This window comes from Chiloscyllium plagiosum, unplaced genomic scaffold, assembly GCF_037043375.1.
Source record: "Chiloscyllium plagiosum isolate Xiang-an unplaced genomic scaffold, Cpla_swu_hap1 HiC_scaffold_13, whole genome shotgun sequence".
NCBI lineage: Eukaryota > Metazoa > Chordata > Chondrichthyes > Orectolobiformes > Hemiscylliidae > Chiloscyllium > Chiloscyllium plagiosum.
In genome coordinates this window covers 41113135-41127996 of record NW_028270151.1, presented here as the reverse complement: position 1 = coordinate 41127996, position 14862 = coordinate 41113135, and the positions used below count along the sequence as shown (strand labels likewise).

Genomic DNA, 14862 nt, shown 5'->3' with positions numbered 1-14862 from the left:
TGTCTATAAGGGTATAGACACACACTTCCACACTCTCACATGCACCCCCTCACAGACTTAAGACACTCTGCACTCACTTCACACACACACACACACACTTTCTCACACTCACAACCCCCACCCCAGACAGACAAAGACCCACATGCACATATATATTTTGTGGGGTGAATTTGTACTTGCAAAGTTACATTGCACTTTGCTCAAAAACTGCATACATTCAAGCAGAACTCTGAGCTCAAAAACTGCATGAATTTATGTAAAACTCTGTTATCTCACTTTTTAGATTAGAATCAATCTAAACATCAGGTCATAGACAGAGAACACAGGGGGCTAACACCTTCAACATATTGTCTAGCTTGTTAACAGCTAACCCGAGAATGCAACTTTAAAAAAAAGGGTTTTGTGATTTACATATGAAAGAAGTGAAACTATCACTGTATTCTAACAGATGAAAGGCTTAACAGACAATCAATTTTTCAATGTATAATTTCAGTTACATCACACTGCAAATTTTTGCTATAAATTCTGTGTTACGATCGAGCCCTCCATGAAAGAGCGTCGCTCCGAAAGCTAGTGTGCTTCGAATTAAACCTGTTGGACTTTAACCTGGTGTTGTGTGAATTTTAACTTTGTACACCCCAGTCCAACACCGGCATCTCCAAATTATGTCATGATGATTAGTCCTGTTGTCTGAATTTATTTATCAAAGACATAAGGGACAAACAAGTAATCTATTAAATGAAAATAACTTTTCAATTAAAATAAAACTTACCTTAAGTTTTTTGAAGCTTTTTGTGTAAGATGTTGTCCTCAGAAAGTCAATGTGATAGGATGGAAATGACTTGTAATCTTCTTAAGACCATAAGACATTGCAGATGAGCAGGTCCATTTAGCACTTTGAGCCTGCTTCATCATCTAAGGAGATCATGACTGATCTGATAATCCTCAACTCCGCTTTCCTGCCTTTTCTCCATAACCCACAATTCCCACTGATTACAAATCTGTCTATCTCAGCCTTCAATGTACTTAACAATCCTGCCTTAGTCCTTTTTTTGTAAGAGAAAGTGAGAACTGCAGATATTTTTCTGATGGAATCCACACTTTTCACATTTCTGTGAAGAGGGCTACAATGGAGAGAGCTTCCGTTTAAGAATGAACTGTATTTTATTGTTGGATAACACAAGGCAAATGAAACATGCCATTCTAAATCACGCAGATTGAATCACATAAAACTGCTTTTTTTGTCCATCATCACATTTGTGCTGGCATCAGCCCTATGTATGTTTACCCATTTGCCTGCTCTCTCTTTGTATTCTTTTAGACTCTGCCCTTCTTAAAATATTTATTTAATTTCATTTCAATGTATTACAGCAAATTGTGTTAAATTATGTTTTAGTAAATTGCTACTGGGGACAGTAAGAGATGTGGAGAAAAAAAGCAGTTGTATGTAATAACTAAAGTCAGGTTCCTATTCAAGTTTTCAAAATATACAATATTTTCAACAGATTCATGAAATTATCATTTAGTTATGGGACAGTAAAACTTTTTTTAACCAAATGTCAATTAACTGCTCCTTTCAGATAAGGCCATATGTTAATGGAGCTTTGTACAGCATTCTTGCCATCCCTTCAATACGCGAGGAGGCAAAAGCTATGGTAAGTATGAGTGTGGAGGCGTTGGAAAGAAGGAAAAGATTTTTCTTTTCTGATCATGTTTTCAATATTAATTTATCATGTCATTTTCTGACACAATTCTAGGGCATGGAAGAAATTCTGCGGTGTTTTATTAAAGAAGGGAATACTGAGATGAACAGACAGCTTGAGTTTATTATAAAACAACTCAATTCAGGTTAGGGTACAAGAGAAGCCTTGACGGGAAAGTATTCTCTTGGTGCTATTAGTAATTTAAAGATGATAACCATTAGCATTTATGCATGTGTTGATGTTTTATGTGTTACTGTAACAAATGTCACTTGTAAAATGCTGATAATTAATTCTCAATGTTTCTATAAATTAGTAGACAATTCATTTTAGCTTTTTGTTTCAAAATGACATATGGCTGTAATTTTTAAATGCACATCTGACAGAGGAGGTGCTTGAAGAATCAGATTCTGATGATGAAGAGGAAGAAGATGATGATGATGAAGTAAGGCTAAATTCTTCCAGGAACTATTCAAAGTAAAAGCTCTGTTCACGTGATTTTTCGCAGTTAGTCATATGCAGCATCGTACAACTCTTTATGACGTTTTCATTGTAAATGTATATATGACCTCTATAAAAGTTTATATTGGAGTGTTGTTCCTTCATACCCATAGTAGGATATATAAGGCTGGAAGAGACAAGCTAGTGTTTTTTTTCCTCGTCAATGGCAAGAAAATCTTTACACATAAGATCCATAGTAGGATCAGCAGTGATCTTTAAGATATTTGCAGCCCTGACCAGTATGTAGAAGTTCAACACAGCAAATTCCATAATGACCAATGTGCACCAAATTTTATTATAAATCAGTGCAAACTAGTCAATTCAGTACTGACATTTGTACTCCTTCAGTTTGAGTAAAGTAGATGTTTGTTGTTTTATAATGATGGAATTGAAAGTACTAGTTTTGCTGATTAATGTCCTCACAATTAATGTTTAGCTTAAAACAATGATCAAATGATTTTCTATTCTTGACTGGCACTGTACTGCATTTTGTTTCAGTCTGTTTACAATCATTCACTGAAGATGATGGGGCAGAGGCACTTTGATGCTTAGAATATTTAACTTTTTTTTAATCTCTTAAAAGTTGCATGACTTCCAACTGACTTAAAAAGTACAAGAACATGAAAATATAAATAGCATTTTTAAAAATTTATTCTAATTTTTTTTTTGCTTTAGTAATTCATTAAAATTTCAATAACAGGATGACCAGGATGCACTGGAAGCTGACCTGGACAAGGCTGAAATATTAAAACCCCAGCCTGGAGAGTTATCAGGAGAAAAACTACTGACAGCTGAGTATCTAGGGGTGGGTGTTCATTATCAGACATCAGGAAGCACTGTAAGTTGAATGCTGGAAGTTATTGTAGAATATTTAAGGTATACATTATTTCTTAGGAGTAATGAAATAAATTATAATGTGGCCAAACACTGTTTAACAAAGATTAACTTTACAAGTAAAAGATGGACATTGAGGACATAATGGCTAGGACAGCATTTTCAGGACATAGCGACCTTTGTTAAAAGTGGCAATTATTGGGTTTTCTCGCCAATTTACTATGTTCTGACCCAACTTTATTTCCTGTGTCATCTCCACTACATCATCGATTTAGACTCACTTAATAAATTTGCACTGCAAATTCGAGCAGTAACCTTCCTTTAACATGTGCTTTCGGGAGTATGTTAATTTGGAATGCTTGTGGTCAAGTTTTCACCATTATATTTCTACTTTGTACCACCTGAAAAGAATGCAGGAAAAAAATGTTTATTCCATGACCTACATGTATCATCTTTGACATGGAATAGGGGAGGGGAGGAATTGATCTCTTCTATTCTCTGCTGAAATATCAGGTTTGATATTAGATGAGATGTCAAATTTCATGGATGCATATATACTCCAATATTTACATTGTGGACACCTGCCCAACTCACTTTAGGTAAAATATTATAATTCCAGTTACCAGTATTTGCTTTATCTTTAATATTCTTTACATATGTTTTGCTTTTAATTATAATCTGTGCACCTGCTACATAATTACAAGAATAAAAACTGGAAAGCATGATTTAAAATGTAATTTTAAAAACAATTTCCAATATTAAATGTTGTCCCAAAAAATCCCAAGATCTAAAGACCAAGGGCAGAACTTCCCCTCCTGGAGTGGCATGGAAAATGGTGAGAAAGTTGGGAACATTCGACAAGATTTGGAAAAAATTAGAATCTCAACATAAAGAAAATTTTTTTGCAACTTTCCCTGTAAGTTTTAAATGGCAACTTCAGAATCTTGTTATTGAGTGGCTATCTTATTTCCATGCATTTTCATCTCATTAATATGCCAACTCGACTAATTTATACACCAATTATAAATTTCCTCCCCTTCCCTGAGAAACTGGACGGTGCAAATTCCTGACATGCAACTCAGAACAGGTACTTGGAGAATGCAGCAGCCTAATTGCTTGCGCAGCCATCACCCATTGTATCTTCAGCACAATGTCCCTGCCTGTTTTGTGGACACCATCACCTTTGACCCATTCATCCACACATGTTGATATTGGCAAACTACCATCCTCACCACATCACTGTGCCTATTGTCAAACTATCACATCACTTAAACCTTTCAACAATTTATATTGGAGCTCAGAAACAGCTACAATTTGCATTTTCCCATCAGGTTGCTTTGCAGACAAGAGCTTACACATCCCATGCATGTACACAGGATGCATCTTGCCTCTTAGTTTGGCTTCTTAGTTTCTTATTCACTTTGTGTTTACTTGGAGGTTGCCAGCCTTTTTGTACTTGGTTTTACCTTTTCATGGACAGGTTCTTCAGTGTTCCCTGACAGGCTACCAGTGTCTGTGGCTTGCATTGCTTTTTTAGCACAGAGAGAGAGGTAGGCTGCTTGCCAAGGTGAGGAGCACTGAACAGGCTTTGAGTCCCTGCTGATGCTGCTCTGTAACTGTGAAAGAGGCACCTGAAGTGAGGATGGTCCCCCCATTCCCCTCTTTCTTTGCCATTAACTCTGAGCACCTTTATCAAGAATGATGATATGCAGGACTGTGCATGACACTGAATGTTTTGGACTTGGATGTCCATGGTGGTCATCAAACTGTCCATTGAAAAAGCCAGACAAATGCATGCAGAAACCAGTACAGCACTAGTAAAATCTTCCATTTCTCCATCCAGTTTACTGACTACCTCTGACCAACCTGCTTTTGTGTCCCAGAATCTAATCTATATGCAGAACCCATCAAGGTGATTGTTTCTACCTGATGGAAAGTTCAGGTGAAATCTTTGCAATCCATCCTCTAAGGATTTAGTGATTTCTCCTTCAGAGATGAAGCCGAGGATCTCCAGTGCTGTCTTCTTCCTGGCGAAGGTTTACTGGGTGCCACTATAGCCTGCATAAGAGGTTGGGGAATTAGTTTTGTAAAAGTGATAAAAAGGTAATGCAGATTAAGAATGAGTTAGTGTTGGTGTTAATCGGAAAGGAGTACAGCACAACACAGTGAAACTTACCGTGTTAGTTACCATCTCCATGTAAGCAGTACTACACCCCAACTATTTCTAAAGTTTTCTCCTCGTAAGGAGTGAGTATCCTCATGTCCTGATGCCTACCACTCCACCAATTTTGGCTCTCTTGGTCTTGAAGTGAGCCAGTTTTTCCTGAAATGAGACAAAGGGCAGGATTGATTCGATGGAATAGAATCAAGTGCAGTTAATGGTGATCCAGGAGAAGGAGAGGTAGTGATAAGCCCAGTGAGTGAATAGGAACCATAGAGGGCAAGAAGTGTTAGTAGTTTAGGAGGAGGAGAAGGCACAAGCCGTTGAGTGGACATGGTGTATACAGCAGTGAGAGTTTTAATCATAACCTTGGTAAGATGCATATATAGTGACAGTTAGAGTTAGAGTGAGGGTGATCCTATACGTGTGAGATAGCAGAGAGAAAATGATGGCACTTAACCCTTGCAAAATACAGTAGATCATTGATTTTTGTTCTGCATTGCTGGGCATTCCTTTTCACCTTAGTCACAGCATTTTGCCAGCCCATAGTCTGGGTCCAGGTTGACTGTGTCTCATAATGCAGCTTCCTGTTGCAGTCAACTGGCTGAAGGATTTCCTTCCTCTCCACAAACCTGTTCTGTAGATATCTGTTCGCCAGAATGGATTGCAAGTGTTTTTTTGGGTCGAAGGTTCAGCAATGATGGTGGAACACTACAGTATGAGAGAGTGTTTCTGGTCTGCAGCATCTAAAATGTGCATATGGGCTTTAATTATAATGCCAATTGCATTAATGCTCAAAGATCCTGGCAATGGTAAGACCTTCTGCTGATTCCACAAGAAAGATACCAAAGAGCTCAGATGTATTGTTATTAAGGTGAAGTCACTCTGAGCCATGGCAGATCAGGTGTCATGAATCCCTCAAAACAAAATATTTTAACTAAATATAGGGAGGTTCCACTCTCAGTCTGCCTTCATTACAAATTCTATTAATCAAGTCTGATGCCCGTGTAGACTTGGTGAGCAGCATGTTTGTGTGGAACTGACCATTAAGTTATCACCATTTAACATGCTACCAAATTCATCCAGCATGAGCATTTTGCAGGTGAAATACAGTGAAGCCATACTTTGTCATTCTTAGCTGAAGGTGCTATTTCAGGGCCTGTTCTCAATACAGGTAGTTGTCCTATAATGTGTTAATTACATTCCCGTGCAACACCATATTATAGAAAATCATGCAATATAAATAATGGGGCTTATGGGAAAAATAGGATTGGGGCGAACCACCAAAAATATCGTAAAAATCAAAACAAAAATAGTAGTTAGCCTAACACAACAGGAGCACAATCTAAGTAAATCTTTAAATCATATACTTTAATGAAATAATATAGTAAATTTAATACTTTAACATTAAAATCACTGACTACAGCATTGTACCTTTCACAAAGCTTTTCCCCAGAAAGCACCCGAGCTGACTGACCATGTGATGCCAAGGCAGAAGTCCTGTCCTTCTCGAGACTCTCTCCCGATTTGAAATAAAGTTCCTTCTAAATGTAGATTACAATTCCTAGTTTCTAGCTCAGTTTCAAGGCTTGCAGAGCTGATTGCATTCCTGTTTTAGCTGAACATGCTGAATTTGCATTTTGCAGACAGAGGATCTCGAGGCTGTGTTTTGATGTTCAGCTAGTGCCAAGGATGGAATTACGTAACACCGAATGTCTACAATTCATAAATCACGTTACAACCAAATCATGTTTAGTAAACACGTGTTTCAGGAGAACTACCTGTATAATTTCAAGAATGGAAAAGTCACTAGCTTGAGCAAGAAAACAGTCAATTGTCATCTTAGCTGAATTTCCACAGTCTTGTAATTTAAATTCAGATTAATTAGGTGTGGTTTTAGAACTGATCCCCGAGGTAGATCCATTGGTGATATCCCCCTGAACTGATGTGATTGGCCTTATGTAGACTGAAATGTTAGCCCAGCAGCAGCAATTCAAGGAGGTCCAATATCACAAAATATTTAATATTTTCACTTGAAGGCCAAAATACTGGACCGTATCACAGAGCAAAGAACACAATACCAATTAAAATTGAAAATTATTTTCAGTCAAGCTAAAGCAAATCCTGGTCACCAGTGCTGCAGCCATACCAACAGGCAGCTTTATCTGGCCTGAATATGGCATCAACTGCTCATTGTAGAATGATTTGAGTATTCAGTTATGTTCAGGTGGTGGGTGTTAACTGAGGATTCACTTGTAATCTCAGACACAGGAATGTATGGAAGCTTTTTTTTGGATTAGGACATTTGTAAAGCATATCTCTATAAAACAGCTTGTGAAAATGTGTAAGGATTAGGTTTAAGTTCTCGCCATCTGGTTTTCCGGTGTAGAACATCATCTCCTAATATTATACTCTGCACTATGAAAAGAGTTTGTTAAAAATCATAGGGTGGAACAGTGGCTCAGTGATTAGCACTGCTGTCTCACAAAGCCAGGGACCCAGTTTTGATTTTATCCTTGGGCGACTGTCTATGTGCGTTCTCACTGTGATTGTGTGGGTTTCTTCCCACAGTCCAAAGAAGTCCAAGTTGGATGGTTTGGCCATGCTAAGTTAACCATAGTGCCCAGGGATGTGCAGGCTGGGTGGATCAGCCATGGGAAATGCAGGGTTACATGGAGGGGGGGCCTGGGTGAGATGCTTTTCGTAGGGTTGGTGTGGACTCAATGGGCCAAATGGCTTGCTTCCACACTGTAGAGATTCTATGGTGATTCTGTAGATATTGTACAGCAGGTATGATACAGAATTGGAAGGGAAAACTAAAATTGGAAATGAAAAATAATTATATGAAACCAAATGGGATATGTTAATGTCCTACTAGATATTTTGACTAAATTCTATAAATAGCAATTGAGCAGCTCCTGACGAGAAGTACTAAAGTTTTAGTTCAGGGTAGTCATTTACTTAGGCTGCATTAATAAGAAAAAGGTGGATTCCAATGTTCACATATAATAAGGTGAAGGGGATCAATTTAGCTTCAAAGTGATACAAAGCTCTTCTGTACCATTTAACAATATTGCCACAGCTTTTTACCCCTGTAACAATACTAGTTATTTTGGCTTGCAATACATTTTACATTGAAACAAAATGACTATTTAAAGCTATCAATAATTATTAACATTAATTTAAAGATGGACCCCCTTAAGAGCCTTTTTAGAATTTTGGATCTGAACGATATTGCATATAAGAATATGACAGTTTGAGAAAATTGTTATGTTGCTGAACAAAATATTTTAGTATATTACATGCTATTTTCTAAGTGTGTAAATTATCAAATAAATTTTCACTGACTACATAAATGTAGAAATCTCCTGGCTTCTTGGCAGCAGTTGATAACTGAGAAACTACATGTATTTCAAGCCTTGCTCATTATCATAATACAATAATGTGAAAAATGTGCACTTTCAGAAATTATTACAAGGGGTTTCTATTATTTGGCAGATAATGACAAACACAATGAAGGCCAAGAGAAAGCCTATGTCACTTTTGAATGAAAGCGTTGATGAACCTCTCCGACGACCAGTTACGCCTAGCATGCACAGAGTGGGTTACACATTGTGAGTAGTCTGAAAAACACTGAATATAGTAATGTAAAACAAGATAATACTTTGCTTTCTTTCATGATCACATTATTTGGTAGAAAATTTCAGTCAGCGCTCTATAATTTGTCATGTACAATAAAAATAGTTGTGTTGACAGTTTTAATTTAGAACACATAGCTGCAACAATTTTTCTGATTTCCAATACCTAGCAATTCAAATTTTTATATCCTTTGGATGTTACAGTACTATAACAAGAAATGAAAAATACTTAATAGTTTGCTATTTAACATTTATATGAAATGTAAAGTTGTAGTCACATCAGATTCAGAACAAGTCATTATCTATTCAATGATGAATCATTTAATTTACGGGCGTGTATTGGTAAAATTATATAATTTTAAACCATCTGAAACAAATAAAATATACTTCATCATGATAATTACCTACTCCTGAAGTAAAGAAATGAGAAAGCAAATAAAAGAAGTATAACAGAAGATTATTTTTAAAAATGTAAATACATTAAGTAAACATGCTGTAAAATATTTAGTGTCTTCAGTATTTATGAATTGAAGAACGTTATAACTTTAATTTCTCTACATTTTTAAGAAATGTTTTCATTGATTGCAGTTTTCTTTATTAAGTGTATACAGCATTTATCAAGACTTTTCTGTTTAATCTATAGGTTGGGAACTGTACCAAATAAACATGAAAGTAGAAGCCCCAGCACAGAGAGCAACCTTTATTCATGTCAAACCTCTCGACCACCTACTCGAAGTGGGAGTAGAGCAAGTAATTCTGGCCTTGGTGCTTCTCCTATCAGTAAGCCAAAAAAAACAACTTGATTGTTTAAAATTCCAAATAGCTAATGGAATGTTTATTACTTAATGCCAAATGAGATATGGATTTACTGGAACTTGTAGAAATGTGTTGATTGGAATTCCCCTCCCTCGAATGGTGTAAGCAATGGCAAGAAAGCTGGGAAAATAGGAGATTATTGTGCAAGATTAAAGCGCATGGGATTGTGGCAAGTATATTGAGATGGATAGAAAACTGATTGGCAGAGAAGAAACAAAGAGTAGGAATTAATGGGCCCCTTTCAAATTGGCAGGCAGTAACTAGTGGGCTACCATAGGGATCAGAGGTAGGACCCCAGCTATTCACAATGTATATTAATGATTTGGAAGAGGGAACAAAATGTAACATCTCAAAGTTTGCAGATGATACCAGTTGGATAGGAGGGTGAACTATGACGAGGATGCAGAGATCTTCAGCATGATATGGACAGGTTGGGTGAGTGGGAAAATCAGTAGTTGATGCAGTATAATTTGGATAAATGCAAGGTTATTCACTTTGGAAGCAAAAACAAGAAGGCAGATTACTACATGAATAGCTGTAAATTGGGAAAAGGGAATGTGCAACAAGACCTGGGTGTCCTTGTGCACCAATTGCTGAAGGCAGGCATGCAGGTGCAGCAGGCGGTAAAGAAGGAAATTGGGATGATGGCCTTCATTGAGAGAGGTTTCAAGGACAGGGGCAGGGATGTGTGTTGTTGATTTGTACAAGGCCTTGGTGAAGCAACACCGAGAATATTTTGTGCAGTTTTGGTCTCCTTTTCTAAGGAAGGATGTTCTTGCTCTTGAAGGTTTACCAGGCTGATTTCGGGGATGGTGGGACTGACATATGAGGAGAGATTGACTAGGTTAGGATTGTTTTTGCAGGAGTTCAGATAAGTGAGGGGGGATCTCATGGACACTTATAAAATTCTAACAGGACTTGACAGGGTGGATGCAGGGAGGATATTCCCGATGTTAGATGCACCCAAAACAGGGGTCACAGCCTGAGGATTCGGGGTGGACCATTTAGGACAGAGATGAGGAGACACTTCTTCACCCAAAGAGTCGTGAGCCTGTGGAATTCATGACCACAGGAAGTAGTTGATGCCAAAACATTGAATGTATTCAAGAGGTGGTTAGATATAGCACTTGGGGCGAATGGGATCAAAGGTTATGGGGAGAAAGCAGGATTCGGCTATTGATTGGCTGATCAGCCATGATCGTGATGAATGCTGGAACAGGCTCGAAGGCCAAATAGCCTCCTCCTCCTCCTATCTTCTATGTTTAAAATACAATGAGAATGACAAAAATCAGAATTTCCAAATCAAGAAATATTTTGCAATTTTCCCCTCAAGCCTTAAGTGGAGACTTCAGAACCTGACGACTGAGTGGGGATTACCTTATTTCTGTGCATTTGCATCTCATTAAAACTTGATTTATTCTTACTTGGGATGTGGTTATCGCTGGCAAGGCCAGGCATTTATCACACATCCCTAATTGTCCTTGAACTGATCAGATTTATAGTTCATTTTAGTAATCATTTTAGGCCATCTGGGAGACATTCATGCTTCTGTGCATCTGGAGTCATGCATAGGCCTAATCATGTATGGATGGCAGATTTTTCACTAAAGTGTGTGAATGAATCACAAGAGTTTTTACAATAATGGACAATGGTTACATGATCACCATTAAATTAATTGTTTTAATTTCATATTTTATTGAATTCAGATTTTACCATTTGCTGTCAAAGGCTTCAAACTATGTCCTAAGACCATGTTTTTAATTCACTCATGGGATGTGAGTGCCGCTAGCTGGGTCAGCATTTATTTCCCATTCCTAGTTGCCCTTCAGAATGTGGTGGTGAGCTGTCTTCCTCAACCGCTGCAGTCTTTGTCCTGTAATTAAACCCACAATTTGTTTAGGGAGGGAATTCCAGGACTTTTGACCCAGTGACCATGAAGGAAGCGTGATCTATTTCTTTTGTCAGAATGGTGAGTGGTTTGGAAGGGAGCATGCAGGAGTTGGTATTTCCATGTACATGCTACCCTTGTCCTTCTAGATATTGTTGGCTATTCGTTTGGAAAGTTCTATCTTATGATCTATGAAGAATGTCTACAGTGAATCTTGTAGATGGTGTACAGTTCTGCTCCTGGCTGTCAATGGTAGAGGGGTCTGTGGCTCTGGATTACTGATCGAGTGACATTAGAATTTTGCTGTCACCTCCCTTTTCTATGCAATTTCCAGTTTTCTTCTCATACTCCAAGAAACAAGATGGTCTAAATTTGTGGCATTTAAGTTAGTGCAGGTACCTGACAGCTGCAGCTTACCAATTGCCTGTCCCAGCCAACATCTTGTTATAATGTAGCAGAATGTTATTGCATACTCTAAGGATACCATCTTCCTCAACCCTTCATCCACTCAAGTCAGCATTCTCAAATAACCAGCCTCACCACATCATCATGCCTGCTCTCAGATCAGCCTTCACATCACTTCAGCCCATCATCACTTTATATTGGAGCTCAAGGGTAGCTACAACATGCAAGTTTCTGCCAGGTCATTTTGTAGCAAAGACTTAGATCCATCCCATACATCTGCACAGGATGCTTCTTATAGTTCTTGGCTTGCTTACTTAGCACCCACTCACTCACTTCAGCTCTGACCTACAAGCTGCTAGCCTCTGTGGCCTGCATTGCTTTCTTAGCTGCAATAAAAGGTGGCTTGCCTCACAGCACCTGGGTCCCAGGTTCGATTCCAGCCTTGGGTGACTGTCTGTGTGGAGTTTGCACATTCTCTCCGTGTCTGCTCGGGTTTCCTCCCACAGTCCAAAGGTGTGCAGGTCAGGTGAATTGCTGTAGTGTCAGGTGCATTAGTCACACGGAAATGGGTCTGGGTGGGTTACTCTTCAGAGGGTCGGTGTGGACTGGTTGAGCCAAAGAGCCTGTTTCCACTCTGTAGGGAATCTAATCCAATCTAATCTAATATATGATGTCATCATTTGAGACTTGGGTTCTTAAAGTAGAGACAGATGTGTGGTTTCAATTCTATGAAAGTAACTTCTTTTTTAAGAGGTGTGCTGGAACAGTAGACTAGAGATGTAATTTCGAGGAAAGCATAAATGCCTAGTAGACTAATTATGGTGTTAATGGATGAAATGTTTTACTGCTGAGTTCATGACCGAGAGCGAAAGCAGATCAGAGGCCTTTAGTTCAGTTTTTGACTTCAGTTCAGAAGAATAAGGAATTTAGTTCAGAAAGTAAAACAATTTTCTTCCTGGCAGCTGAATCAAGTTTTCAATTCAGTTCAGTCACCCTTGCAGAAGTCAGTTCAGTTTGTGAAATGTCAATGCTCGGAGAGTTTATGTAGAACTCTTCACTTTGTTAGAACTAAAAAGAGGTTGAAGCCATCATAGTTAAAAAAAGGGTTCATGCCAACAGACCAGGAAAAGAAGTTGTAAAACTATTTCAGCAATGTAAGAAGGAGAACCACGAAAGGTTAGCGAAGTAAGAAATTTTAAAGCGTTGAAATAGGAGTGATATTGCTGGGAAACTGGCAGAGATTTTGTTTTGTTGTTTATCTTAAGATTTTTCTAAACTATCTTCTATACATGTGTGTATCTAGTTTTGCCTTTTTGTGTGTGATAAAGGTGTGTTCTTTCATTAAAGTATATTTGCAGACTTATGTGCATGTGTTAAGAGATTAATTACCAAAGTAACCAGCTGCAAAAAATAAACTTACAATCTATCAGCTCAATTTTCACTCTGTAATTTGACTTATTCAGTACTTACATCATTGGAATCATAATAAAATGTGGGCTCTTGTATGATCAGTCTTCACTGAATTTAAGTAAGATCCATGAACTTGTAAAGACATCAATGTTTGAAGTGGTTTTTACACCACTTGGCCTTTCAGAATGGCTTTGAATGTTGCAAATGTTTTGAGGGAGGTGGAATAAAAGACATAACATTGAACTATTTGAAATATTTGACTAAGAGAGCAGATAAGTTCAAGGTAGAAATAAAAGTGAGCTCTCAAATGCTTAAAGTAATTTAGAATTAGGAAGAGGGAAACCTGAAATTGGAATGTCACTGCTTGACTTAGCTGAGATTCAATTAGAAATGAAAAGACAGGAGGTAAAGAGAAAGAAGGATAAAGAGAAATTGAAAGGGAAAAAGAATTAAGAAGGCTTCTTCTCAGCTTAGCTCAGAAGGAAGAAAGAGATAATGTTTCTGATTCCAATGATGTTTTTGATACAACTCGAAAACTATGTTCAGTACCTAAATTTACAGTGATGGAGTAGAAAGATTTTTCACAAATTTGAAAAGATAGGTGGAAATGAGCTTTTTTTCATGTAACAGAATGTTTTGACAGGTACTGCTTTGAATGTGTATATCAGTTTGTCACAATCTGCACACGATGAAAATTAAAAATAAACAATACTCAATGTTTATGAGCTTGTCGATGAGGCATGTCAATTAAAATTTAAGATCTTAAGAAAAAGCCTAATCAGACTTGTGTAGTATATGCAAGTGAAAAAGAAATAATATAGGATCAGTAGTTTCTGTTACTGAATTTAGAGAAAACATTATTTCTTGTCTGTTAAGACTTGATCTTGAGCATATGGCATTAGACAGGAAGAGGAGGGATGTATGAGAAAGGGAGATGACTTGAAATTCAGTTATCTGACATAATTTTTAAAGAATCAGAATGTAAATAACAAGAATCAGAAAAAGAAAACAAGGCAAACGTTGAGTCCATCATCTTCAGTAGAAATACAACTAATGGATCTTGAGTTGAGAGAGTTATACAAAACACCCGACTCAGAAATTGAATCAGAATAAAATAAAAATTTATAAACCAAAACTCAGAGAATACACTTTTGATCTCTGTGTCAAATATCTGAGAGAAACTTAGCAAAACACAGCGCTGGGTAAATGCTTAACAAATAATAAAACAAGCACAGACAAAAGACTTAATTTTGAGGTTTTGTTGCTGAAACCAAGGTATTATTATTGTTACCAGTCTTTGGCAAACCATTAAGAGCAAGGTTTATTGGACCTTGTCAAATCAAAAAGAAACTCATTGATCTGAATTGTGTAGGCAGGCAGCTTGTCAAGGTGGGGAACACTGAACAGTCACTGGGCTGGACATGTCATTTGTATGGCACCATGCTGCATCAATTTCACACTTGCAGTTATGTTCCAGCAGCTTAGCAGCAAACACTAGTGTTTCAAGTG

General features: G+C 37.6%; 1 protein-coding gene across 9 annotated transcripts in view; it reads left to right on the top strand.

The window, feature by feature from the left end:
- The window catches only part of armc9 (armadillo repeat containing 9), a 146777-nt gene that overhangs the window by 116460 nt on the left and 15455 nt on the right, over positions 1–14862 (top strand). For 3 of the 9 annotated variants that reach the window (XM_087993555.1, XM_087993554.1, XM_043702296.2), the window contains 6 exons: positions 1581–1655; positions 1758–1848; positions 2087–2145; positions 2902–3006; positions 8695–8810; positions 9478–9614. In XM_087993555.1, coding sequence (XP_087849681.1) covers positions 1581–1655; positions 1758–1848; positions 2087–2145; positions 2902–3006; positions 8695–8810; positions 9478–9614 — 583 coding nt within the window. Of the gene's footprint in view, positions 1–1580; positions 1656–1757; positions 1849–2086; positions 2146–2901; positions 3040–5839; positions 6009–8694; positions 8815–9477; positions 9615–14862 lie in introns of those variants that run through there. The other 6 variants (XM_087993553.1, XM_087993552.1, XM_043702294.2 and 3 more) reach the window with 3 other exon arrangements.